Here is a 26,593-nt window from a genome sequence, read left to right as displayed (position 1 = left end):
AAGAGCAGGAAGTTATGGAGAGTGGTTGGGCCAGTCTGTCTTTACATCCAGTGTTTCCTGATTGAAGGCAAAGATAGCACATTCTCTGGTTTCCTGTACTTTCTTCCTGTACAGCATTTTTGCTGGCTGAGTGGATGGAAGATGCCATTGACCTTGTATTTTAGCAGATTTAGCGGCCATTCACACCTGAACACTGATCCACTGCTGAAGATCAGGAACATGACTACAGCTGTCACACTGATGTATTCAGTGGAGATCAACAACAAGGTGTAGAGTCAGCTTTATCAGGCCGTGGAGATCACATAAGTGCAGCCGCTGGTGTGTAGCTCAGACTTAAAGAACTTTAAACTGCTATGTTTTTGGGGATGAGTATTTATGGAAGAAGGATGACGGAGAGTGATGATGAGGAAACACAGCGTGTGGAAACTTTTTCCTGCAGGTGAAGAACCCAGTTAGTGAGAAAGACAGCGAATCCATCAATAATGTTTTCCACAGAGAATAAACAGGCATCTCTTCTAAATCCAGCCTTATGATATCTCTGGGAATCCTGCGATGGCTTGGGGCAGCAAAACCCAGTGTCTGAAACGGAAATGCAAGTTTTTGCTTTATTTTCAGTGTTAATCTTGTGTCAAATATCAAATATCAGTCTTCAAACGCTGATCTTTTTCAGGCTTTTTATGTTTTTGATTACTTTTTTCTGTCATCTTATCTGTGAGAAGCTTCTTCAGTTCTGAAGAAGCTTCTCGGATGAGAGGTGAAATGTCTTCAAGCAACATAAAGAAGTCCAGATACTTTTCTTTCCAAGCTCCTTAGACTTAATTTCAGTTAGTTTTTTTCTAGATTGTTAAAAACACACAGAGCATAGTTCTGCCAGGCGCTTTTAAAATGGTGATCATCTGATTACAGGTTTTCTCTGTTGTCTTTGTATTAATATGTCTTACCTTACAGCATACTGTGTCTTGAGACAGTTGTTGTTGTGATTTAGTGCTATATAAATAAAACTGAACTGATTTTTTTCCAGTGCAGTTTTCAGATTAGTATTAGTTAACTGTCGTAACTCTGAGTTTGTTTGAGTTTTTGTGTGTTTTTTAATGGGGTCAACAGAGGTTTGAGGTGCAGTTACACAGATTGACCGCAGGGTGTCACTGTAAACCTCTTCAGCGAATCAAAACACAGTCGTGATGAATGACGTCATTGTTGGGGAATTTTCAAGATGGCGCTGGACTGTGGCCGGGATGCCGCTGCTGCTGCGACTAGCTAACAGTTGGCGGATTTAATTAATCTTCTGCCCGGTGGCGACGCAAGAAAGCGGCCGTGAAGCGTTCCTTTGTCTGCATTAAACACCTGAGACGGAAATGTTGCGCTGGGTGTGTGTCAGGTAGCCTTAAACCGGCTCTGAAAATGCAGGTAGCCCCTTCCTCCAAGAACAACCAAACCTGCTGCTGCGGAGCTCGGCCCACCGGGCAGGGGGACTCGTTGCAGGAATTTACGCCCGCGGCAGAGACTCGCTTGGCGGACTGAGAAGTCATGGAGACGGTGAGGGAGAACGGAGGGTCGTTCGGAGTCGACTTGAACGAGAACGAAGAGGGAGAAAGAGGTGGCGGAGCGGGGAAATCTGCACTCAGAGACCGCAGCATCGCGCTGCTAGCCGGGGTCAGCGCGGTGCACGACGCTGGGAAGGCTTTCACCGGCCTCGGCAGGGATGTAAACACTGACGCCTCCTTGAAAGGGGAGATAATGCTGGAGAGGCTGTTCCCCGGCCCGGTTTCCGGGGTCTGCGGGGACCACAGCGGCCTGAACGGGTTCACTGAGGAGGAGCTGCCGGTGGTCGAGTTGGAAGTAGGAGGAGGGGGGCTTGGCCTTGAGGGCACCACAGCTGCTTCCTGTCCAGCTGTGCTCACAGTGGAGAAGATGCGGGGGGACAGCAAAGGAGAAGCCCGGGATTCAGACTGTGTTAGCCCGGGGGGAGAGGCCACAGGAGGCGGGTGTATCAGGACTTCTTTGCCCGGCCATGAGCTGGCATGCGCGGTGAGGGAGCACCGGCGGAACTGCGCCTGCACCGCGGGGGTAAACATGCCCAACGGGGCTGCTGACAGCTGTGAGGGGGAGGCAGGGTTATTTCCCACCCAGCAGCTTCGCGTTTGCGACTGTGAAGACGTGAAAGTGGCCAACGGGGGTTTCCACACACGTGACCAGGACCTGGACTCGGGCTGCTCACCTGAAAACACCCCTGAATGTCAGTTGAAGTCGGAGTCTAGGCATGATAAGAGGTTGGGGTCCCCTGGATTAAGTGCCAAACCCCCCTCTCCCTGTCCTTCATCCAGTGGCAGCCCGCTCTCTGAGCGCAACACCAGGGATGAAGAGGAGGAGGAGGATGAGGAGGGGGGTTTCAGCGACCCCAGCTCACCTCCCGTCAGGCCGCAGAGTCTGAGGACTAACCCCAACGTAGCCGTGTCCCTCAGCTGTGACGCCACCCCGCTGTCCCCAGAGGATGAGGAGGATGGGGGCTTTTATTTTGAAGGGTACGACGAAGACCTGAGGGGTGTTTTGGAGGCGGGTCGCCGGCAGAGCGCCCCGGACACGCTGCCGGACCTGACCCAGGACAGCTCGGACCCCAAGCAGATGCCAAAGAGGTTCGGCATCGCAGATTTCTTCACCAGGTAAAATGATCACGTGGTCTGCGGGGCAATAAAGAGTGCACGTGCTGTCTCCCAAGGACCCCCTCCCTCCTCATATGGTTTAAGGTTTTAGTCTTATTACTGTATTGAAATATAAGTAAACAACATGAAGACAACTGAAAATGATGTAATACTAGGTTTTAATTCTCAGTCAATCCAGGCTCAATTATTTTAGTAAAGAAGCGCACAATTTAAAGATTAAAATAGAAAAAATAAAGATTTAAAAGCTGATTGGACTTCAGTTAGCTTTATTGAAATACATTTTACATATAGGAAATACCTTCTTTTATTTACGTATCCGTCTTCAAGATTCATGGAAATAAACATAAAGACGGCTGAAAAATATAAAACACACTTCTATTAATTTGTGCTTCCAAATGCAGATTTTAGGAAATAAAGCTCATGATGTACAGATTTAAATGCTCAGTGATGAAGATGCGTCCTTGCATCCAGCAGTCTCCACCTCCTCTTCTCGCTCCACCTTTCCACATTAAAGGTCACTTATTGTATTAAACAGACGACCTCTCAGAGCTGCTGTCTGGGGCCTGTAACACTGTAAAATCCTGCACGTTGATCACATCTCAGTGACACAGCAGGCATCAGCGAGCATCGACTGGGTGCTGCCTCTTTCCCCGGGGCTTCACCGCTCCCTCTGCTCTTTTCCCGGAGCGGTTTCAGCCATCAGAGGCGATTGATCACGCCGTTCAACCTCCGTGCAGCTGCCCAGATGCTGTGACTGTGTCGATCAGGCACGAATGAGATTACATGCTCTCAGTTCCTGAAAAGCTGATTTTTAGACGCGTCACATCGACTTTGAATAAACCCCACACGCACAGGTGGTTGAACTAAAAGGCTGTGAAACACAGTCTGAGCTCTTTAGATGGAGCTTTTTAGCCTCTGGGGCAGAATTAAAGCAACAGAGCAGCAACACAGGAACACGTTTTTCCTTTGTAACCAAAGAAATGAGTCATACTGAAGCGAAAGAGAAGGTAAATAAATGGAGGAGAGCCTGAATTACTAAGCTTTAACTCTTAATGTACAAAACCTCCAAACACATAAGAGCAAAGCTGGAGATATTTGAGCTGTGGGTTACGGGATTATTTTCAGATTGTTGATGACTTTGTGATGATTTTGTTGCCGTCCTGACGCAGGGACAGAGCTGTCTCCCTCTCACTCTTTGCCACATAAACAGGACAGTGACTCAGTGACTTTTGAGGTTTCACTCCTACAGTGTTGGTGCTAAAAAGCAACAGTAGTTCATAACCTGTGTGAATCTGTGTTATCACCACCTGTTGGTCCATTTTGAGTCTGCTACTGAGTGCATCCTGAATTTGATTGCCTTGTTTCGGTCTTTTATTTATTCAAACCAAGATAGCCGTTCTTTGGTCATTTTAATTTGGTTGTTGTTGTTCCAAGAAAGAATAGATCTTCAATGATTGCATGTGCCCCAGGCCGAGGGAAGTGGGTGCTCTCCATGTTCCCAATGCAACAGAGGGAAACGCCCTCCTCCTGCTTTGTCTCGTTTTGAGATGACAGATTGATGGCGTCATTTCCCATACACGCCACACAGACCCCTTAGCAAATATACAAGTAACCTCCTGTTGTTGGACTGGATAATGTTAGCTGACGGGACTAAACACGACATTTCAAATGAGATATAAAATCAGATAATGCAGTTTGATGTTGCATGACGTAAAGTGTTGTCCGTCTTCTCTCAAAGGGAGACGGCACTGGTCCTACGATAAGTAATAACTCAAAGTTTGAAGGTATACGTTGATTAAATGTTAACATTTTGAATAAAGCAACAAAGAGAGTTAATTTGCAGAAATGGCGTGCTGGGAAAGGAGTCGTTCTTTTCAGCTCTACCAGACTCCTGACAAAAAAGTGATCATTTTAGTTCACAGGAAACGAGTTTGTTTGTTTTAATGTGTTGTTAAAAAACCAAAGGCAATTAGACGACCGCCTCCCTCATTTTAGGAGGTAAAATTCCTGTTTTTGTGAGCGGAGTCTGGTGGAATGTGATGGCTTCACATCCTCGTCAGAGTAAAGCACTGAAAACGCAGCATCCACCTTTAATTATGCACCAACACTGAAATCTTTTTTTTTGCATTTTATTTCAGTCAGCTGTTTGTAAAGTCCCACTGTGTGTTCTGGTCCTTATCAGCCACTCCTGCTATATGCAGTCTGTTTTATTGTAGTGCATCTCTTCCTGTTTTGTAACAGCTGTAAGTACACACTCATGTAGGGGTACGAGTTTCACACTCGTGTCAAATACTCGACAGAATTCCTCAGTTGTTGGAGTCGGTCTTCAGACAAGAAACGATTACATTTATCAGATTGTCTGCAGTTCCCAACAGGAAGCACACAGGGCCTTCTCAGAAATCAGAGGAGAGCAGGTTGGGTGAGGACATAAAGCAGCGGCCTCCTGCAGGCTGGTAACTGAAGGGCTGTTTGTTCAGAGCTGAGAACGTCTAAGTTTGTATCTTCGGCTGAAATGCGGTCCGTTTTTTGTCATTCGACTGATTAGATTTGGTCTGGAGTCAGTTTTCTTGTTTGTCCGCTGTAACCACAACACCGCAGGTGTTTAGGACATCCAGACCCCGCTAATTTGGTCCCGATGCTGAGCCCTGCTGATTTTAATCATGCTCGGTGCGGTCTGGTGCCACGCTCATTGATTACTGCTCAGTCAGAGCCAGGAAGTGTGGATGAGGTGGATGCAGGTGTGTGCAGTATCTGTTTGAGAGTACGGAAGAGACGGTCTGTCGGTAACTGATGATTAACCCAGAGCGCCCAAACAGAAAGCAACCTTGAAGTCTCAAGGTTGGAGATTGATCTGCTGGCGGATATGTGCTCATCCAGCATAACCTCGTTAGTCAAACGATCCTCGGCAGCGGTGGAAACCCGCCGGGCGCTCCGGGACATGGCTCGGTTTATCTAACAGCCCAGTTTTAGTTTGTTTTGCTGAACTTTGTGACTGCCGTCGTTCTCTTTGGCTTCATTTGTTTCTCCCGTTGGAACAGCTAACCTCACTTCAGTGCTGGTGCTTTAGGTCTATGATCTGAAATCATGACCATTGCTGCTCCACGTTGAGTTCATATTTGCTTGAAGTCGCCTGTAAATGGTAAAAATAATCATCGTGGCTTTTTGTTGTTGTTCATCGACCAGTGTGACTCATTAAAACCAGCCGTCCATTCTGCCCCTCACACCAGAGACCACAGTCCCACACAGAACACATCATCTGTACCCTCTGCTTCATATGACTTTAACACTAAGATGCACTAATTCAGTATTTGTTGAAGTTCTGGTGCCAAAACTACTCGGATTGTTTGTGATTTTAGGAAAAAAACACCAGGACATTTTGCATGCATGAACAGATGGGATCATTTTCCATCACCATTCCGCATTTTTCCACGAGAGCAGGCTGAAACATCAGAATGATAACTGTGGAATTGAATCTCTGGGGACTCGAGGCCTCCACTCAGTTCAGATGATTTAATACGCTGCAGATATTTGCCTTCTACAGTTACGTATAATTGGTTTGAGCAGATAAGGCTGCAGGTGAAGTTCGGTTTCCTGTTTTTATTGTGCTGTAAAGGAGGATTGTGAGCTAGTAAGACAGCTTTGTTTCATCCTGAACTGACTGCATGATTTCATCCCTCGTGACTTGGACAGTGACTCCAGCAGCAGAATAAAGATGTTATATTACGCTGATAGTTACTGGAAGAGCTCCAACGCTCCTCTGAGCCACACAAGGAAGTGAAAAAGAGAGAAATGCAGCAGCAGAGAGTTTCCCTAAGGTTTGGTCACATTCAGAAACTTGAGGGTTGGATTTTTCTCCATTTGACTAATGAAGTAGTAAAATTGTGCCTGACTGGCAGGTGCAGGAAAATTTGTGTTTGTTAAATCTGCGTCTGGGTCTGGGCTGGTTTTGGATGCAAGCCCCTGCAGCTGGCTTGAATGTCACGGCGTCTCAGAGGAAATCCAGACAGACGGAGGAGGAAGGCCAAGGAGAAAACAGCCCAGCTGGAAAAACTCCACTCTGGCTGTGTGGCCCTCTGAGCTCAGGCAGGTCAGCCTGGGTCACATACAGGCGGGAGTGCTACTTTAAAGTGGACCTGTTCTGTTCCTTATTTCCTGTCACCCACCTCCTCTTTCATAGGTGGATGTTAAAGTTAAGCATATGTAGACGTGCGTCTGGGTCAGTTTTAGGTAGTTTTTTGCAACTCAAACCTTCTGTTTGTGAGGGGCAGCCAATCAGAAGAAAGATGGCTTAAATGAAGGATTAATTTAAACTATGAAAGAGCCCAAGATTAAAAAACAAGTGGAACTGCAGCTCTGAACATGCACAGCTTTGTGCTCACGTCCTGCTTCTAATCAGCTGCTGGAATAACAGCAAACCAGCCTTGAATTATTTAAGGTCTTCGTTAGATGTGCTCACCTCTGCAGTTAATTATTAATGCAGTGTGTAGTGCAGCCTCAGTGTTTCACACAGAATTACGCTCCGTTTGTGATGGCAGCACGGTGCCTTTTAAAAACAAAGTCATAAAAAGACCCTCGTACACTTTTGCAGGAATAGATAATAGATGATAAACAGCTGCACCTCCCGTCTGTGCTTCAGCCCCGTGACAGACTCACAGCACATCCAGGCCATCTTCAGGCTGCAGCAGATCAACAAACAGCAAAGTTTACACTATAAAAACTGCTTGGTTAGGTTTGTCTCAGAATAATGTTTACCCCACATTTTACTGAATTCTCTTCTACAGCTCCAAAGAGCCCCCATCAGTCAGGACAAGCTCGGGAGAGCAGCCTGTGGAACAGGAAGTCAAGAGTCTGGGATTATTTCTGTCAAAATAAACACAAATTGATACTTGAATGGCTCCCACCAGTGAAGTTTGTGTGTGAAACACTGAGGTTAGGTCTTATCACACATAAACACCCACAGAGGCTGTGCTGAACGTCACAGCAGCCACAGTGTGTTTTAAACGAGGCTCCTTCTGATCTGAGGGACAGTTTGATGTAACCAACACAAAGCTACGCGTCAGCTGTTCTTCTGAGGAAGGAGCAGTGACAGTCTAACCTGCTGCATTTCTTCTTCTGCATGATTAATCTGCGCACTCCTCAGTGGTTTGGAGAATCCTGACAGGACGCTGTGAATGAACATTTCACTTTCTTTGTGTTTGTGATCTTCTTTCTTCTGTAATGAAACCAAACAGAGTCACATTATTGCTCAGATAAAGAGCCTCCGCTCTCTGTTAGTGAGAAAGCAACTTCTCCTCTTCTATTTCTGGAGTTTCTCTCATTTGTTACAACTACAGCCACAAGAGAGGAAGAAGATCAACACACAGTTCAGTTTTTAACCAAAGTCTGTCAGCGTCTACGAGTTTGTTTGGTTTTAACATTGACAGCAGTGTGATAGTGGAGTTTTTCCATCAGTTATAAAGCTGTATTTATCTGTCATTTTGGCATTAAAATAATAAAAACAAGGATTTTATTTTGCAGAACTGCTGAAACATTGTCGGTTACACCGAGAAGAAAATAATCTAGAGTTTTAATTACACTTAAGCAGGAAGTTCACCCCCAAATGAAATGTTCAGCTTTGTCCTGACGTCTGCTTGTTCATGCAGATTGTTTTGCTCTTTCTCATTTCTGTCTTAAAGCTCTTTCATTTCCTAACATTCCTGACTTTCATTGATGGGTTTAATAATTTACATCAAACACTTTGAACTGGCTTGTTCAAATATGCAGTCTTGCAGTTCAAGTAACAGCTGATATTTCCAGAAATGAGGACCTCATAACCTAATATTCTACGTGCCTGATGGAAAAACGGCACCGACATTTGTTTGTAGGGGTACATCATGTAAATCAGGAGTATATTTATTTATTCCTGACATTAGCAGGTCGATGATTTGCATGCTTTGGATCATTAACCTGGGTGGGGGCTCACGTGGGTCAGACGCTGGCAGCTTAACGCCAGAAAATACTCAGACTTTAGAAATGATCAACCTGACTTTAATGGCCAGCAGGGGGCGACGAATCTGAGTGCAAAAAGATTTGGGAGTGCTTACATCCATCTTTTATCTACAGTCTATAATTACCTTTTATTACCTTTTAAATGACTGAAAATATTGAATGAGCCGTGCCACAGACACTTCAGCAATAGCATTTATCTCAGCTGAGGGAGAGAGAGCACAAAATGACTGAAAAACTGGCGCCAAGTTTTCTGTAATCAAAGTAAATTAAAGTGGAGGGACACGGGGATCGTGGCTCCGCTTATTCTTTTCAGCTGCTGCAGTGGTGCGCAGCCAAAACTGAGCTGTGGAGGAAAGAGCAGATGCAGCGTGTGGGTCTTTGAAGCTGTGAACAAACTTGACCTGCAGAGCGCGAGGTGGGATAATATTTGCTCTGCCGTCTCTCCGGAGCAGGCTCCCATGCATATGTGTGTCTGTGTTTGTTCTCTTCCCCCCGGCTGACCAGCAGACTCTTCCAATGAAAACTGTCGATATGGCAGCTTTTTCTGAAAAGTCTTAAAAAACTGCTGCAACTGCAACATTTACCGCATTACGTCTTTGCTGCGCATCTTTCTTCGTGTTTTTTTGAGGAACTGAAATCGTCCTCTGCAGCTTTTCTGACCAGAGTTTACATTCTTCACAGATGGCTGGACTTCTAATGAAATGGGAACCTGCCAGTGTGTTGAAATGTCTGAGTGATAGGGAACGCTTACAGGAATCGCTTTAAGGGGAAGACGTTTTATCAGCCAGGTCAGCACACTCAAGGAGGTCAGAGGGACACTGACCATAGAACCTGTGTGAGGATGAGCAGAGTTTTATACACTGACTTTAGTACATTTAATGACGCCATGCAGAATCTGACCTTCATACTATGAATATCTTCAGAGTTACAGCCCCTCAGATATGTAGGGGGTGACTTCATAATTACAGCACATTAAGTTTTCATTGCTGAAAAAATATTAATGCTCTGTTTAAAACTAAACTGTCACAATCCAAAGCCAAAGTCTGGCTAACGTGGAGCGTCGCTATGATGGGATCTGTCAGCTGTAGCGGAGCAGGAAGCAGCATCGATAGTCTGCATGTTTGATCTGGTTTGTGATTATTTCAAACTGTGCCAACTTTCAAGACTCATATCAACATGTGGGGCAGGTGCTGCTCAGGACAAGTTAGAGCAAATGAAAGGTCTCCTTTTTATCTATGTTCGATACCAGGATTCCTTCGGAATGATTTATGGAGCCTATCCCACAAAGGAGTGCACACCCTGAACAGGTCATCAGTCTGGTGTGGAGCTAAAATAGATAAAGAAACAATTAATAAAAATGTAAATAAATACAGAAGCAATTTATGCCACATTTTATATTAAATACATTCAACTTTTGTGTTTAATGTTAGTGATGATTCATTTTATTAGTTTTTAAGGTAGATGAGCTAAATGCCTAAAATGATTAAAATTAATAAATAAAACTGTAAAGTCAATCAAACGGCATCAAATATAAAGTTAATTTTATTCATTTATTTATTTTCCCTCCTGATTAGAAGACACCATCTCTGTCATCGTCCTCGAGGCAACACTTTTCCTCTTGTCACCCTTTGAATTTGCAAAATGAAGCAGAAATATGCAAAGAAAATACACAAAAATAAAAGGTCAAAAATAAAATTAGGGAAGTGAATTAAAATGAGTTCAGTTGACGATAATAATAAGAAAAATTTGTAACATTTTATAAGTATACTAAAATCCATCCAGTAATGCATGATATAATTAATTATAATTATAATCGTATAATTAACAATGAAGAGAAGTTTTATTTGTCACATTGTGCTTTAGCAGTGCTCCATATGATTTTGAGAGATGAAGTTTATTTCCTTCCTGTTGACTCAGATACATGTTTGCTAAGCTGCTCTCTGTCGTCTTTCAGGAGCCTGTTTTCTAGGAAACCCAAAGAGCCCAAAGCGACGTCCCACAGCTCAGCAGGGTGGCGACTGTTTGGCAAGACAGCAGCCAGAGAAGGCGATACGAGCAAAGACCTCGCCTCCACGCCGACCGCGGAGCAGGTTGGCTCTCTAAACACACACAACCATATCATCATCATCCTCCTCCTCCTCCGCCCAGGGTGTTTAATCTGCTCCCAGTCACAGTCGGTCCTTTATAAGGGCATGAAACTCTCCTGGGTGAATCATCTGTCAGAAACATGAGCTGCTATGTTGGAAAATCAGATAAACAGTGGAAGGAAGAAGCCTTAGGACTCAGAAACTGAGGGCGAGGCGTTAAACAAGCTCCGCAGGCACAATAAAGGCTCTGTTTGCTTTCAGCGTTACTCGCTGTGTGTCCTCCGTGTCCACTCGAGGTCTTCACAAAAACGCTGATTATTTTAAAGCAGATCCAGCTGTGTCCACCTGCAAACTCAGTTGTCCTCTTTCCTTCTGTCGGCACCTTTTCTTCATCAGTTATTGAGATTCTACATTTTTCTGAACCGTTTGTGTTGTGGGATCACGAGCACGTCATTTCCTCAGGGCAGTCCGCAGACCGTCCGTGTTCAGGTTCATGTCAGAGTTTGAAGCCTCGTCAGTGAATTCTGAATATCTTAATGTAAATGTTGCCTTCAGCACAGAGAGGGGAAATAAGCTTCACGCTGTGAGGTAAGAACTAATCATCTGCAAATAACTGACATCCAATTTATAAACGTAAACAGACTGCAAAGTGCTGCAACTCACCTGCGAATTAGCTGAGGTGAAGTCTAACAGACAGCTAGCAGCTATACCCACCTGTCAGTCAAAGAGGCCACGCCCCCTAATAATGCAAACTTTTAGCTGTAATGCAGTTTAAACAGGTGGGTTATAACCGTACCCTCGGTACAGTTGTTATTGAAGGGACCAGTACAGTTTCTTTGGAGGACTTCTGGAGCCGGCCCCTAGTGGATGTTAGAGGAACTGCACTCTGGTGCAGTCCTGGGGGTTGCTGTCTGCTTGCTGTTGGAAAATAGAGCCATGAACACTGCGTCTGCAGTCCCATCTCATGCACTCTCTGCTTTATTTGTGCACTTGAGTTGAACTTTTTGTTTAAATTGAAGAAGCTCTGACGCAGCTCTCAGCAGTCACATTCAGAGATCTTTAACTGGAACACCTGCTGGGGCTTTTCCTCCCATGCAGCTACGGTGAAGTCCAGTTCATCCAGACGATGCTGGATGGGGTGTTTGCTCCGGCTTGCTTACTGCAGGTTGCAAAGCTTTTTCATGCACGTTCTTCCAAACCAAAGTGGGAAAGCTGTTTCTTTGTGGGATCTGGCTTTGTGCATGAAGCCATTGTGACACTGAAACAGGAAACGGCCAAACCTGAAACCCAGGACTGTTTCCACCGAGCTGGACAAACACACTATTGTCTGAAATATTGCTGCAGCAGGAAGATGTCCCAACAACATCTGTGCTATGGAGCACGCAGCAGACGGTGGCGGTCATGATGTGAATGTCCTCCTGCTTTCTGGAACAAAGACTGAAACTGCAGAGCTGCACCGGGCTGGATTTACCGGAGTCTTATTTAAGGAGCCAAACCCTGTTTAAACCATCAGTTAACAGCTTCAGAGCAGACGCTGTCCTTCTGCACTATTGAAAGGAAACAGTTTAAGTGAAGTCAGCCTTCCTCCTCCTCCTCCTCCTCCGGCAGCTTTGTGTCTGACGTGTCAGCCAGCCTGAGCCAGGCCACATCTGGCCAACTCTTTTCCTGATGAATCATCTGACTGCTGCTGCCGTCATGTGAGCAGAGCGAGGGTAGAGGCCAGCAGCTGTTGGCAAAATACCTTTATGGCTCCAATCAAAGGTCAGAGGTCACACAGTCATGCTCAAAGGGACTGTGGCAGCAAAGAAAATCCCGCCGAGTGTGACGTAGCTTTTTATCCGGCTAACTGATGTGAAAATGTATGTAATTAAACTCAACCAGAGGAGGAGGCTGGTGGTGTGTGTGTGTGTGTGTGTGTGTGTGTGTGTGTGATCATCTTCTGCCTCCGCAGCTTCAGGCTGTGTACGTGTGGATGTTGCCCAGCACATTAAATCATTTTACAGCCATCGTGTTGTACATAAACACAGGCAGGCTAACAGCGTTAGCATCAAGCTGGTAAACACACGTGTGTGTAGATGCAGCTCCTCTCTGCTCTGCAGCATCTGGATTTTTACTGCTCGTAAAAACCCTCCTTAGACATAAACACCATGATTACGTGGAGCTTTTCTGTGCTGACACAGACACTCGACCTGCAGCAGACCGACTGTCTGATCTCCCGATCGTCAGTATCGCAGAATTAGGAAATCACCTTTCCGGAGGTCGAAGGATCTTATCTGTCTGAATGGAAAACACAAGTTCTTCATTTGTAGTTCTGTAAAGTCCAGAAAGCTGCTATCGTAAACGCCCTCATCCAAATACGTCACTTCTGCTGTTACCAAACAACATGGCAGTGGCCAGCTTGCTAACATAGATGCTTTTAAATGTGGAGGCACAAACCAGTGGGTGATGTCACTGTGGCTACATGCATCTTTTATCTACAGTCTGTCTAACAAACCATAATATGCACATTGCTGTAATGTAAGGGAAAGGCGAGCAGCATGTTCCACGTCAGTGTTTCCTCAGCTCCTTGTTTTTATATCTCGGCTCTTTGGAAATCACCAGGACGGTCACATGATGTGTATTTTTTATGACTCTCACTTCATGTTGAATGTGATGACAGAGCAGCCTCAGAGGGCGACCTCTGTCTCCCTCTGCTGGCGGCAGTCACGCCTGAAACCAGCTGATAAAAGACGTGTTGTTCTGTTGACCCCGCAGCTGTCCTGCTCCTGTGGATAAACGGTTTATTGTACGGGCTCAACACACACACACACACACACACACACACACACACACACAGTGATTCTCTGTGCTTAAGCTGATGAACGAGCGCTCTGTTTATTCTGAAGCTGTAAATAATCTGTTACAAACATTTTTACTAAATTCAGGGTTTGAAATGATGCTTTTACTTCCGTTTGTACTCGAGAGACGTTTGGAAAGAAAAGCGTCTGGACTTCTTTAAGTTTCTTTCACCTCTCATCCAAGAAGTGGAGAGATCTCTCCACCATCTGCCTCCATCTCACCCTATCCCAGCATCCTCCTCTGTTACCAACCCTCTGCATGTCCTGCTTCACCACATCCATCTTCTCTGAGCTCTTCCTCTTTTCCCCCTGCTTGGCAGCTCCATCATCCTTTGTCCAGTAAATCCACTCTCCCTCTTCTGCACATGTGCAAACCCTCTCAGCTTCTCTACCTTTGTCTCCAAAGCTCGCCTGAGCTGTCCCTCTGACACTGACACTTGAAATGATCAGACGTTTGCAAACGCAGTTTTTCGGTCTCAGAGAAGAATGAAACCGAGCTGGAGGACAGATGTTTATCTGTGTATAAGGTGGAATGGCTTTTTATGATGTTCTCTGGGTGAAGAGCTAAACACCCACAGCTCAGTGAGGACTGTGGAAACTAAAAATGATGTGAGACAGATCTGAATTTGTGTAACTGCCAAAAACACCCTGTTGAGTTGATATTCAGGTGTAATTACTCTGAGAGTGATGCAGTACTACATGATCACCTGTTTCTTTCTTTAGTCTCCTCAGCAGGAGCCGATGAAGGACTCCAGCGTGCCCTCGTGTCCTCAGCGCGCCCAGCCTGCAGGGAAGAGAAGGAACCTGGAGTTTGAGCCTCTTTCCACCACGGCTCTCATCTTGGAGGACCGCCCATCGTAAGTTCAGCCTTTTGTGCTGTGATGGCTTTAAAAATGCAGTTTTAAGAATGTGCTTTTGTGTCTGTGGTGGAAAAGACTGGAGCTGGTGTTGCACGCTGTGGTGTTGGAAAAGGGATAAACCTGCTGATGTGTGTACTTAAGGTATTTAAGTATTACATAACGCATGTTTAGCAAGAAAATCATGAAGCGAGTGCATCTGCAAACAGGTGATTTTGTGTTATTCCCACGTTTAAGCTCAACGGTTCCAACTGTGAGCCGAGTAGTTTAGGGAATCCGTGCTGGTGCCGATCTTCTTGTTGTTGGAAACTGGATTTTTTCCACTACACTCTGGAGTGTTTGAAAACCAGTCTGTGTTGGTGCTGGTTTGTTTCCACCTCAGCTGCAGCTGCAGCTTCTGACTTCAGTGTTTCCAACTTTGGGCTCAGCGGTGTTGGGAAGTCAAGCTGCTGCTGGTCTTTATTCTCTGGAACCAGCTGGAACTGGTTCTACATTATTATCATTATTGTTATTATTATTATTATTATTGTTATTATTATTATTGGCAGCATGTTGCTGAATGGACTTGCAGATTGGAATGTAACATTTTAATGTTTGATAGCTGCAGAAACAGACACCTGAGCCAGTGAATGAGATGTTTTATTTTTGTGAAAAGCAAATGAAAGGGCCGAATATTGACACCACATACATGTGTGTGTATCAGTAACATATCTGCTTGGATATGGATATGCATTGGAAGACTACACGTGTGGTCCTCCATGACTATTTTTCCTGCCTGTACAGTGGTTTGCAAAAGTATTCGGCCCCCTTGAACTTTCCCACATTTTGTCACATTACAGCCACAAACATGAATCAATGTTATTGGAATTCCAGGTGAAAGACCAACACAAAGTGGTGTACACGTGAGAAGTGGAACGAAAATCATACATGACTCCAAACATTTTTTACAAATAAATAACTGCAAAGTGGGGTGTGCGTAATTATTCAGCCCCCTGAGTCAATACTTTGTAGAACCACCTTTTGCTGCAATTACAGCTGCCAGTCTTTTAGGGTATGTCTCTACCAGCTTTGCACATCTACAGACTGAAATCTTTGCCCATTCTTCTTTGCAAAACAGCTCCAGCTCAGTCAGATTAGATGGACAGCGTTTGTGAACAGCAGTTTTCAGATCTTGCCACAGATTCTCGACTGGATTCAGATCTGGACTTTGACTGGGCCATTCTAACACATGGATATGTTTTGTTTTAAACCATTCCATTGTTGCCCTGGCTTTATGTTTAGGGTCGTTGTCCTGCTGGAAGGTGAACCTCCGCCCCAGTCTCAAGTCTTTTGCAGACTCCAAGAGGTTTTCTTCCAAGATTGCTCTGTATTTGGCTCCATCCATCTTCCCATCAACTCTGACCAGCTTCCCTGTCCCTGCTGAAGAGAAGCACCCCCAGAGCATGATGCTGCCACCACCATATTTGACAGTGGGGATGGTGTGTTCAGAGTGATGTGCAGTGTTAGTTTTCCACCACATAGTGTTTTGCATTTTGGCCAAAAAGTTCCATTTTGGTCTCATCTGACCAGAGCACCTTCTTCCACATGTTTGCTGTGTCCCCCACATGGCTTGTGGCAAACTGCAAACAGGACTTCTTATGGTTTTCTGTTAACAATGGCTTTCTTCTTGCCACTCTTCCATAAAGGCCAACTTTGTGCAGTGCACGACTAATAGTTGTCCTATGGACAGATTCCCCCACCTGAGCTGTAGATCTCTGCAGCTCGTCCAGAGTCACCATGGGCCTCTTGGCTGCATTTCTGATCAGCGCTCTCCTTGTTCGGCCTGTGAGTTTAGGTGGACGGCCTTGTCTTGGTAGGTTTACAGTTGTGCCATACTCCTTCCATTTCTGAATGATGGCTTGAACAGTGCTCCGTGGGATGTTCAAGGCTTGGGAAATCTTTTTGTAGCCTAAGCCTGCTTTAAATTTCTCAATAACTTTATCCCTGACCTGTCTGCTGTGTTCTTTGGACTTCATGGTGTTGTTGCTCCCAATATTCTCTTAGACAACCTCTGAGGCCGTCACAGGGCAGTTGTGGAGCTGTTTTGCAAAGAAGAATGGGCAAGGATTTCAGTCTGTAGATGTGCAAAGCTGGTAGAGACATACCCTAAAAGACTGGCAGCTGTAACTGCAGCAAAAGGTGGTTCTACAAAGTATTGACTCAGGGGGCTGAATAATTACGCACACCCCACTTTGCAGTTATTTATTTGTAAAAAATGTTTGGAATCATGTATGATTTTCGTTCCACTTCTCACGTGTACACCACTTTGTATTGGTCTTTCACCTGGAATTCCAATAACATTGATTCATGTTTGTGGCTGTAATGTGACAAAATGTGGGAAAGTTCAAGGGGGCCGAATACTATATGTGCCACTGTATGTGGAAGTCGGAGGTTTGACTGTGAAAACACTGAAGCTTTTTAACAAAGGTTTAGTATCAGTCTTTATCCTTCTTTGTCCCTCTGTGTTGAACAGTTTTAAATTAGAGTCAAATTGGTGTAAAAACTCAGATTAATTAGTGTTTTCCGGAGTGAGGGGGATGCGAGGCGATCCTCGCAGCAGAAATCTGCTGGGCATTGCACATGAAACACTTCAGGATGAAGAGAGGTCACTGTCACAGAGAGACAGAGCCGCTGTGTGTGATCACCTGACAGGAAGTAAAAAAAGTAAACCCCAACAAGCTTTCCAGCTGGCTGAGAGCTCGTCTGTCTGTCCGTCTGTCCTTCAGGAACCTGCCGGCCAAATCTACAGAGGAAACTCAGAGACACAAGCTGGAGTACGAGGAGATGGTGGCAGGAGCCAAGAGGAGAGGTACACACACACACACACACACACACACGTATTGAGGTCACTGGCTGGTGCTGTTCTTGGATTTGATTGGCTCGTGCTGTTGCGTCTCCTTCAGAGCTGAAAGAAGCCCAGAGGAAGAAGCGTCAGATGAAGGAGAGACACCGGCAGGAGGACAGCATCTCCAACGCCATGGTCACCTGGAACACTGAGATCCTGCCTCACTGGGACTCCATGTGCGTCTCCAGTGCTGTGTGTGTGTGTGTGTGTGTGTGTGTGTGTGTTTATTTAATGCATTGTGTGTGTGCAGGAAGGGAACGAGGCGGGTCAGAGAGCTGTGGTGGCAGGGCCTTCCCCCCAGCGTCAGAGGAAGAGTTTGGAGCCTCGCTATCGGCAACGAGCTGAACATCACACCAGGTACAAACACACGATCCTGGACGCTCCTGTTAAAAATGTAGAGAATTATATTTAAGTGCTGCAGTGACTGCAGCTGTTTATTTAAACCACCATGAGTCCCACAGGAACACTAATCTGTGCTCTATCTTATATGGAGAGAGGAGGCGTGCAGATTGAGGCTGTCAGTTTAGATTCTGGGTAACAAACATTTGCACAGTGGGAAGAACACAGCTGGCTGTTGCACACCTTTAATGGATCTAACGAGAATTTTATTTGCATGGTAAAAATATTTCTGCTCACAAAACAGTGACTGAGGCTCAAAGAGATTCAAAATGATGGATTTGCATAAAAAATGAAAATCCAACTCTAACCTTTAAAACTAGCTGATTAAGTCTGCAGAATCTAATTTTCTGATTTATGGTGTTTGTGTTGCTGCAGAGCTCTATGAGATCTTCCTCTCCAGAGCCAAAGAGAAGTGGAGGAGTTACAGCGAGACCAGCTCGGTGAACGACAGCGAGAGCGGTACGACGCCCCTCCTCTCTTTGACCCTCACAGCTCCAGTTTCAGCGAGGACTGAAAACTTCATTCTGAAGGTTTAAAAAATACCTGTGTGTGTTTCTCCCGTTAGATGGAGGAGCATCTCTGGCTGACAGAGAGTCCAGCCTGGATCTCATCAAACTAGACATCTCCAGAACCTTCCCCTCACTCTTCATCTTCCAGAAGGTAAACGCAGATAACGGGCAGAGGACCATTCAGTTTTGCAGCACTGCAGCAGCAAATGCAGCAGTTTGATTTCTGCATTAATGAGAAAAGAGTTTGGTCGGATTTTCAGACGTTTGTTTTTGGACTTGTGACGTCTTTTTGGGTGTTTTTTGTCCCGAGGTTCTTCAGTCTGCCTGCGACAAACAGCCAGCAGGTCAATCACATCTGTGTCTCACATGAATGTCTGCTGTGTTTTCCTCCTGCAGGGCGGTCCGTACCACGACCTCCTCCACAGCGTGCTGGGCGCCTACACCTGTTACAGGCCTGACATTGGCTACGTGAGTGAAAGCATTATGGCAGCTGTTAGCAAATATTTAAAAAAAATCATTCAGTGTCTCGTTAAGACTGATCTGAAACCAAAGCGTCTGTGGACTTTCAGGTGCAGGGCATGTCCTTCATCGCTGCTGTGCTCATCCTCAACCTGGAGGAGGCCGAGGCCTTCATCACCTTTGCCAACCTGCTCAATAAACCCTGTCAGATGGCCTTCTTCAGAGTCGACCACGAACTGGTACGCAGTCTTTCTGATATTTCATAAGAGGGAGAGAAGGAAAACTCAGAAACATCGCTCCTGTTCTTAGTCCTGAAGAACTCTGAGAGCTCGGTTTGTGAGTAAAGGTGAAAGATTTTTACTTTTACACAAATCACTGTGAAAAATTAAAACCTTTTCCTCTTTGTTCTGTCTGTTTCTGACAGATGTTGAAGTATTTTGCAGCCTTTGAGATTTTCTTCGAGGAGAATCTTCCTCGTCTCTTCAGCCACTTCCAGACCAACAGCCTGACCCCTGACCTCTATCTGATTGACTGGTGAGTTAATACAACTGAATAAAAAAGCAGCCAAGTTGATTTTTTTCTGTTATAAATTTACAGCAAATCTTTTAAATGTTTAACACAGATTAGATTGTCGGTAAGATTTAACGACTTAAAAATGTTTTAAAGTTCATTTGTCTTAAAAAAAAGACTTTGGATGTAGCTCACCTGGTTGAGCAGGTGACCCACGTAACAAAGGTCACTGCAGGTCACCACAGAGTCATGCAGAAGCTGTCTGTGTTTGACCTCGGAGAAAAACACCCAGTTTTACCTTCCTGTAAATGTTAGCGGCGCATATTTCCATGCTGATCTTTCATAACTCACCTCGAGTCGGTGTTTCCTCTTCATACACCTGCAGATTTCACTCAGCATGTCTGTCTCCCTGCAGGATCTTCACTCTGTACAGTAAGTCACTCCCTCTGGACGTGGCGTGCCGGGTTTGGGACGTCTTTTGCCGGGACGGCGAGGAGAGCTTATTCCGGACGGGTCTGGGCATCCTGCGTCTGTACGAGGACGTCCTGCTGCAGATGGACTTCATCCACATCGCGCAGTTCCTCACGCGCCTGCCGGAGGACCTGCAGTCTCACACGCTCTTCAACGCCATGGCCAGCACGCACATGATCAGCAGGAACCGCCGCTGGGCTCAGGTCAGCCTCACGGTCAGAGCGCAGGGCGAGGGCGGCGCAGCTCACTCGCAGATAAAAAGCTAACAGGTGTGTTTCCTTCCAGGTGTTTTCTGCCTTGATGAAGGATGGAAATAAAGAGGCGGATAAAAACACGAGTCCAGCTTTGAGAAGCTAACTCCGACGCTAACTCCAGCTGTATTCAAACTAACGTCTGGCTTCGGGGGTGTCGGAGTTCATGCTAGCTCCCCCTGCCGCCGCTGACGCCAACCACAGAGGCAAGTTGTGTATCTTGAAGCTGCGTAACCTGAAATTAAACTCAGTCCGGGCCTCAGCTACGAAGCTTGAAGTGAAGACGAGGCATCCGTGGAGGTGGGGGCGGAGCCGCTGACCAGTCCTGGGCAGCTCCGGCGATTCCTGAAACCTCTGCTGGGACCAGAAGCGGTTGGTTAATCCTGATCTTCAGCTGCCAGTCAGTATTTCTCACAGATTGTGTTCCACAGCTGGGGAGTAACAGACGGCTGGGAAGAAAACCTAAAAGCAGCTCGACTCGGCCATCTTTGGCTCCTCCAGGTCGGGACAGCGCCAACACCGAGCATCACGCCCTGTGTAATTCTCCAAGACTCTAAATCTAACTGTAGGTGCTAATGAGTTTCTCAAGGCTTCAGAAATGACCTCTGTGGTTCACTTATTAATGTGGGTCCTTGTGGTTCGAGTTCACAAACACTCTTTTACTTTGCTGCTTTTTGTTGTAACATTAGCTTCAAGAATGACGGCAGTCTGCACTACTTTAATCTGCAAGCAAAACAAACTCCCAACACGGGAGATTTGGGTGGAAGTAAAACTAAACTGTTGTAGTTTACTCGCTGCTTCTCTGTCACCACTGTTTTGGTGGGAGCTGCCCAGTTTGGGAGATATCTGCTGCCTTCTCAGGAACTAAAATCAAAAATCAGTTCCAACAACACAAAACACATTTTTAAGCATAATTCTGTCTTTCTGGGAATCATGACCACCTTCCTTAAAAAAGGATTTATGTACACAAACCTCACTGTGAGCTCATGTCGGTCCGTTAGCTTAGCGCCCTGCTGAACAAGAGACAGAAGTAATTTTACCAGAACCAATCAGCAAACATCCTACAGGTGACATCACCTGCCCACAGTCCCAAGTCAACTGGCCAACGATGTGGTTTAATGTTGCTGCGCTTCATTAAAGTCAGTCTAATGTGTTTTATTAGCGCCTGTAGATGTTACCTAGCAACCACCACTAGAGTGCAGTGTGTGACTGGAAGCTGTAACCGTCTGTCGAACTCGTCCACTGGTCTAAAAGACGTCCCCACACACAAGGTTTGTGGATTTTTGTGATAAAGTCGGTCATGATTATTGGAAAAAGACTTTTCTGATGCGTTTTTAATCAATGCTTTGAGCATCATTTACAATCCCTCGAAGTAAGCTGGGGGAAGCTCAGGAACCCGCGGCTCTCTCAGGCCAGAGGATTTATGTAATGTGTCCTGAGAGTTCTAGATCTAACCCAGGGCCTCCTCCCAGTCACGTGTACCCAAAAAACATACAAAAGGAGGTGACTGATAGTCCTGATCACATGCCCAGAGCTCCTGGGACTGAGAGCTTACGTCACTTGTGCTCCGTGTTCCCGTCACTTGTGCACAAGATCCTGAACGTCCTCATTTGGTGGAGGAAGCAACAGCCTGCTGTTTTCTGGCTCATTCATCTGAGTCGTGTTCAAGAGAAGGCAGCCAATATCTGTGAAATTAGAGCGCTCACACCACAGAACAGCCACTCTAAGGAAACCAGGGCTGAACTTTAAGGACGAGCAGAGGATGAAAGTGAAGCTTTTCAAACCATTACAAAGGATTCAGTTAATGAAAGAGTATTACGTGTTTTCTTTTACATTAAGATAATGATTCCACTTAAGTGTTTAATACTTCTAAATGTATTGTAAAGGTGGGAATATTAGTGATACTTACTGCTGGTGTTTAAGCAAGAATTTAAAAGGACATTCGTGTCAGTATTTGACGTTATTTGGTTTAAAATATCCACAAAAACCTTTTAGGTGGAACGTAAATGTTTGTGCTGACAAGTGGGGTTTTAAAACCAGCGTTTCCCAGATTTCCATTCAGAGCACTTTATCGCGCAGCATTTAAGCCCCACAGTGAGGCCTCCAGGTTTATGGCTGCAGCTTTTAGCTTTTAGTAGTTTGGGCTTGAAAAATGACACTTTTATAGGCTTTGCATCAGATTATTTCTTGTTTGGTTATTAAAAATCAGCTAAAATAATTGACTGAAGTTAACAGAATAAACTGCTTCATCTCTGCAGCATGTATGCAAGCAACGTGTTTGAACCCGGAGGCCTAAAACCGACACCGAATTTTTGCTGTTCACTCCCAGAAGATTGTTAAAAACATGTTATTTCCTTTTGAAGCAAACATCCTCCAAGTCGCCATCTTCTCAAATTTGCATTTTTCTTTGTCATCTCTTGTTTTGGATGAATTAGATTGTACGTTCTGATTTTCTGTGGATCAACCGTTTGGTCTACAGAGATGCCAGAGGGAAAACAAAAACTTGCTTCCAGCCGCTCGAGACTGAAAACTCTCTGCCGACTTTAAGACTGTTTGAAGCTGCTCGCACCAACACTCCAACGGGATAATTAAAGCAATTTTTATTTATTTTTTCTTATATTACTCGTTTTCTTTAAAAAACAAAAGTCTGTTAAAAAAAAATAGTTTCTGCTGCTTTAGCCTGTCTACGGGCAACTGCAAGCCACTTTGCAACCCACCGTCACCACCTTTGCTCCATCTCCTCCATGTCGTTCCCAGAGCAAACAAGCATAACACAACAGCGTCGTCCTGAAATAACTGAAAAAGGAGTTTCTGGTATTTTTAGTGAAAAATGATTGTTTTTGGACATTAATTACTTTATATACCCAGAAGGTTAACACTAATCTGAGGATGCAGATGTGACCAACACTCTGAACAAAGCTTCGCACTCACAGCCGTCACTAAAAACACAACAGCGCTACAATAACGAGCAGATCAGCAGCGTTTCTACAAGTTTCTGTACTCTTTGTCGCTCCTTGAGCTCGTGGAAACACTTTTGATTTCCACTCACTACATCAGCCTGATGTGTTTGTGCAGCCAGATGATGGGACCTCCTGTGAGACGGGCAATGATGGAAATATGTGCCATAAAAATAAAATCAAGATATAAAATATGTTTCAAAAATATAGCGGACCACAGAGTGAGTTCTCCTATTTGTAGTGCTGTCAGATCTTATAATTCATGGATGGTGTCGACTGGATGTCAGACTAATATGATAACAGATGAATTTTAATCAGTTACTGATCTATAAACTATTTTTTGTATCAGGCGGTAAACATTTGTTTCTGCTGTGATGTTGCCCCTAGTGGGCCTTAGAGGAAGTGCAGCAAGAAAATGAAGCTTTGTTTTTGTAAAGAGCTCGCTCTATAGTCCTCTGCACAGAACGATAAACGGGCTGTGTTGTGTTGTGCTGAATGATTTAGGGCTCAAAATAAATACAACACTCACTTTCATTCCCCACACCGACCTCGCCATGACCATCGAACTACCGACAAGCACTACTGAGGAAAAGTCTCCACTCAGCCTCCAGCAAATGCACAGGCCGCCACGCTTTCTATTGAAAGCTGAACACCCACCAGACATGACGAGGATCCCTGGATGAGGGGGGAGGAAATAGGTCATGTCCACTACAGCCACCAGCCAATCAGTATTTCTGAGGTGGTAAAGATGGAGATCGTTTCCAAACTTCAGGGTTGCTTCTTCTTCTCTGGTGACTTTGTCAGCGTCACATCTGTGTAACACCTGAATGCGCCACAGACAGTTATGATCAGTGTTCATAGGGTTTAAAATTATGTTTAAAAAGTTAAAAATGCAATTAGTTTTTCCTTCAGGAAAACTACAGAATGTCCCTTTAAAATGTCCGTTACCTTCCACCGAGCCTTACAACCCAGGAAGTGTCACCGCCTTTCAAAATAAAACTCGACCAAAGTGTTAACGAAGCGCTTCATTAAACAAGGCTGGAAACAGAGTCATGATTTATTATTTTTAAACGCACGATCATCCAGCATTTAGTTGTTTTTTTTTTTACGGTGAAGCAAAGCAAAGCACCCAAAAGGTAAAACATTCATTTGTAGTTGTTACTGTTACTGTTATTATTCGTCTGCACTGCGGGCTTGTGCTCAAAAATATTTTGGACCATTATAAATCGTCAGACTATGCAGAAGACGTAACACCTGGTTAATGTGTGTTTAAATTTTAATCTGGAACTTTATTTATAGCAGGTCTGTCCAGAATTCATCATCATTTCCAGCAGATTTACTGAAAATCACAAATTACAAAATTACATTTCCAGCAATTATTTTTCTCAATGTTCTCCGATTAGTTCTTGACAAACGGTCCAAAATACTTTTGATGTTTTTGTTTTATTTATTTTCTTTTTAACAAACGAAGAACACATTAAAAACTCCAGTTTTCTGATTTTTTTTTTAAATAAAGGCACTTTTTGAAGACAAACTTGTTTTTTCTACACTTTAAACACACTTGGTAACAAAGCTGCACTCAAGGCCTGTTAATTAATTCCTCTCATTTGAGATTCAGTGATGAGTATTTGTTTTGTTTTGTTTTTGTTTTTACAGTTTTTATCTTGTAAATTTACAACTTTAATGTTCAAACTAAATCAGCATTCGCCCAGCCCCTCGATTCTTTTGGTTCTTTTAAAAATGAAACCACATTTTAAACATTTTTATTAATGTCTTTTGTCTGCTTTTGCAATTTTCTCCAAAATTTCCCATAATCCCCCCCCCCCCCGGCTTTACGGCCATGTAAGTGTTTATACATCATGTAACATCTCCGTATGATTATTCTGACAGCAGAGTTATCCTGGATCTGAATCCAACCTCATTCAGTTTTTCGGGCTCGATAGAAACTTCTGCTCATTTTTAACTTGACACAAAACAAATGTGTGAAAACAAATCAGACAAAAAATGTATTCATGGATTTAGTTTTGATTTAAATAAAGGAAGTTATCAATCAAATATGCAAGTGAAAAGTTAAATATTCAGAGCTTTGAACTGAATGAAACAAAATTGCAATACAGATGTTGTTTGTGCAGTTTCATTACCCATAATCCTCAGCAGGTTGATTACATCACATCACTCCAGATTACTAACAAACGTTCAGATGAGACTCGATAATGTCCCCTCTGACTCTTCAGCTTATTCCTTTTTTTGAACTTGTTTTATACTTTCATGTAAATCCATTCAGCTTCTCTTTTTCTGTGTTTTATTGTCAGATTTTAATATTTTAATGTACAGTTTTCTTTTGTTCCATAATGCCTTACAGGTGCTGTAAATACACTGTAAAAAATAAATCTTTTCATATAATGGCCACTAGTTAAATGTGTAAATAAATATCTCAGCAAACTCCTGCGTCTGTCTCTTTACAGTTTGTTTTAAATGAATTCAAACGTTCTCTGACTTTGAGGACTTTACAGTCTTGTCTCATCGAGTAGTTGCACCTGAAGAACAAAAGTTGATGCAGAGTTAAAATATAAGAGCACGCAGTCACTAACTAACATGCAAGAACCTGGATAGTGTTGTGGTATGACTAGACACCTTTGGCGCAGGAGTCACAAGTTCAATTCCCACCTGGGGCATCAAATCCAGCTACACCCTCCCCTAAGGGCCTGCTGCCATGCTTACAGATTGAGGAGGTACAACATGCATGCTACAGCGAGGGGGAGCCAGGACGGGGGAGATATCATCACCCCTAACAAGCCCTGTTTATTTATTAGGTAATTGACATGACTCCTCGTCATCTTATAGTGTTTAAGATGATGTAAATAAGTTATTATTATACAGTCTGTAAGTTATAACTTCAAATTTTGCAGTTGAGGTTAACAAGGCAATACAGAACATGATATGATAAATATGTGTTTCTAGGGGTGCCTTGAGTGCAACAAGAAATTGGCCCCACTCACGCACCAACCAAGAAAGGTGAAAGGTGGACTGGACTCCAGTAAGCCACACCCAGGTGTCCGCACTTGAGAGAGAAAAAAGGGAAAACCCACAGCAATCCTCTGATGGGAGGAGTCACAAACAACCACAACACTCAATCATAACATATGCATGTACAAATGACTTTGTGATCTTTTTATCTGGAAAGGTGCTATTTCTCTGTGTGCTGTCTGACCACCAGATGGTGCCTGAGGACCAGTTTACTCTGACATGTCTGTAGTTCTCTGCAGCCTCCACTCATCTAAACCCACTCTGGACTTACATCTACACTTCCAGCTTTCTGCTCCATGCTCACAATAAAAACGAGCCCGTTTTTAACGTAACAAAAATCCCCTGAGAGGAAACTGTTCTGTGTCCACGTCATCATTCAGGTCAATAAGTCAACATTTACTCTGCATTTACCCAGAAAGAAAAAAGAAGACTGAACCAAAAGAAACTGAAGTACGTCTTCCTCATACTCAAAACAAACATGACACGACTCCGACTGACTGACATCACCAGTAAATTCAAACCGACTCCCCAAACCTGATGAAACTCGTCACAGAACAGCAGAGCTTCAGTTAAACGTCCAGGAAGCAGGAACCATTTATTTGCACCTGTGCAGGTAAAAAGTGACTGCAGGGAAAACAGCAGGGCACCTGGAGAGGCAACAAGATGAGCCTAAAAATAAATGGTTTGGCAGACAGTG

General features: G+C 44.4%; 1 protein-coding gene across 2 annotated transcripts; it reads left to right on the top strand.

Annotated features, from left to right (window-relative positions):
- Window positions 1–1,190: 1,190 nt before the first annotated feature.
- On the top strand, window positions 1,191–25,311 carry LOC109194243 (TBC1 domain family member 12). 2 transcript variants are annotated; one of them, XM_005473758.4, is made up of 13 exons: window positions 1,191–2,660; window positions 10,603–10,738; window positions 14,296–14,429; window positions 17,195–17,277; window positions 17,372–17,489; window positions 17,564–17,670; window positions 18,088–18,171; window positions 18,278–18,372; window positions 18,618–18,689; window positions 18,791–18,919; window positions 19,105–19,214; window positions 19,606–19,864; window positions 19,947–25,311. In XM_005473758.4, the coding sequence occupies exons 1-13, from the start codon at window positions 1,528–1,530 to the stop codon at window positions 20,016–20,018; spliced, it is 2,532 nt and encodes an 843-aa protein (XP_005473815.3). In that variant the 5' UTR covers window positions 1,191–1,527; the 3' UTR covers window positions 20,019–25,311. The 2 variants fall into 2 exon arrangements, with proteins under 2 accessions (XP_005473815.3, XP_019222360.1); XM_019366815.2 differs by lacking the exons at window positions 1,191–2,660; window positions 10,603–10,738 and adding an exon at window positions 10,785–11,323.
- Window positions 25,312–26,593: the final 1,282 nt, after the last annotated feature.

This window comes from Oreochromis niloticus, linkage group LG13, assembly GCF_001858045.2.
Source record: "Oreochromis niloticus isolate F11D_XX linkage group LG13, O_niloticus_UMD_NMBU, whole genome shotgun sequence".
In the NCBI taxonomy this organism is placed as follows: Eukaryota; Metazoa; Chordata; class Actinopteri; order Cichliformes; family Cichlidae; genus Oreochromis; species Oreochromis niloticus.
This window is presented reverse-complemented; position numbering and strand designations above follow the sequence as displayed.

Excerpts from the sequence above, each read along its gene's own strand:
- LOC109194243 (XM_005473758.4), top strand. The coding sequence starts at position 1,528 with ATGGAGACGGTGAGGGAGAACGGAGGGTCGTTCGGAGTCGACTTGAAC. Across the intron at positions 18,690-18,790 it reads ACAGGCCTGACATTGGCTAC|GTGCAGGGCATGTCCTTCAT; the intron begins GTGAGTGAAAGC and ends GTGGACTTTCAG. Across the intron at positions 18,920-19,104 it reads TCAGAGTCGACCACGAACTG|ATGTTGAAGTATTTTGCAGC; the intron begins GTACGCAGTCTT and ends TGTTTCTGACAG.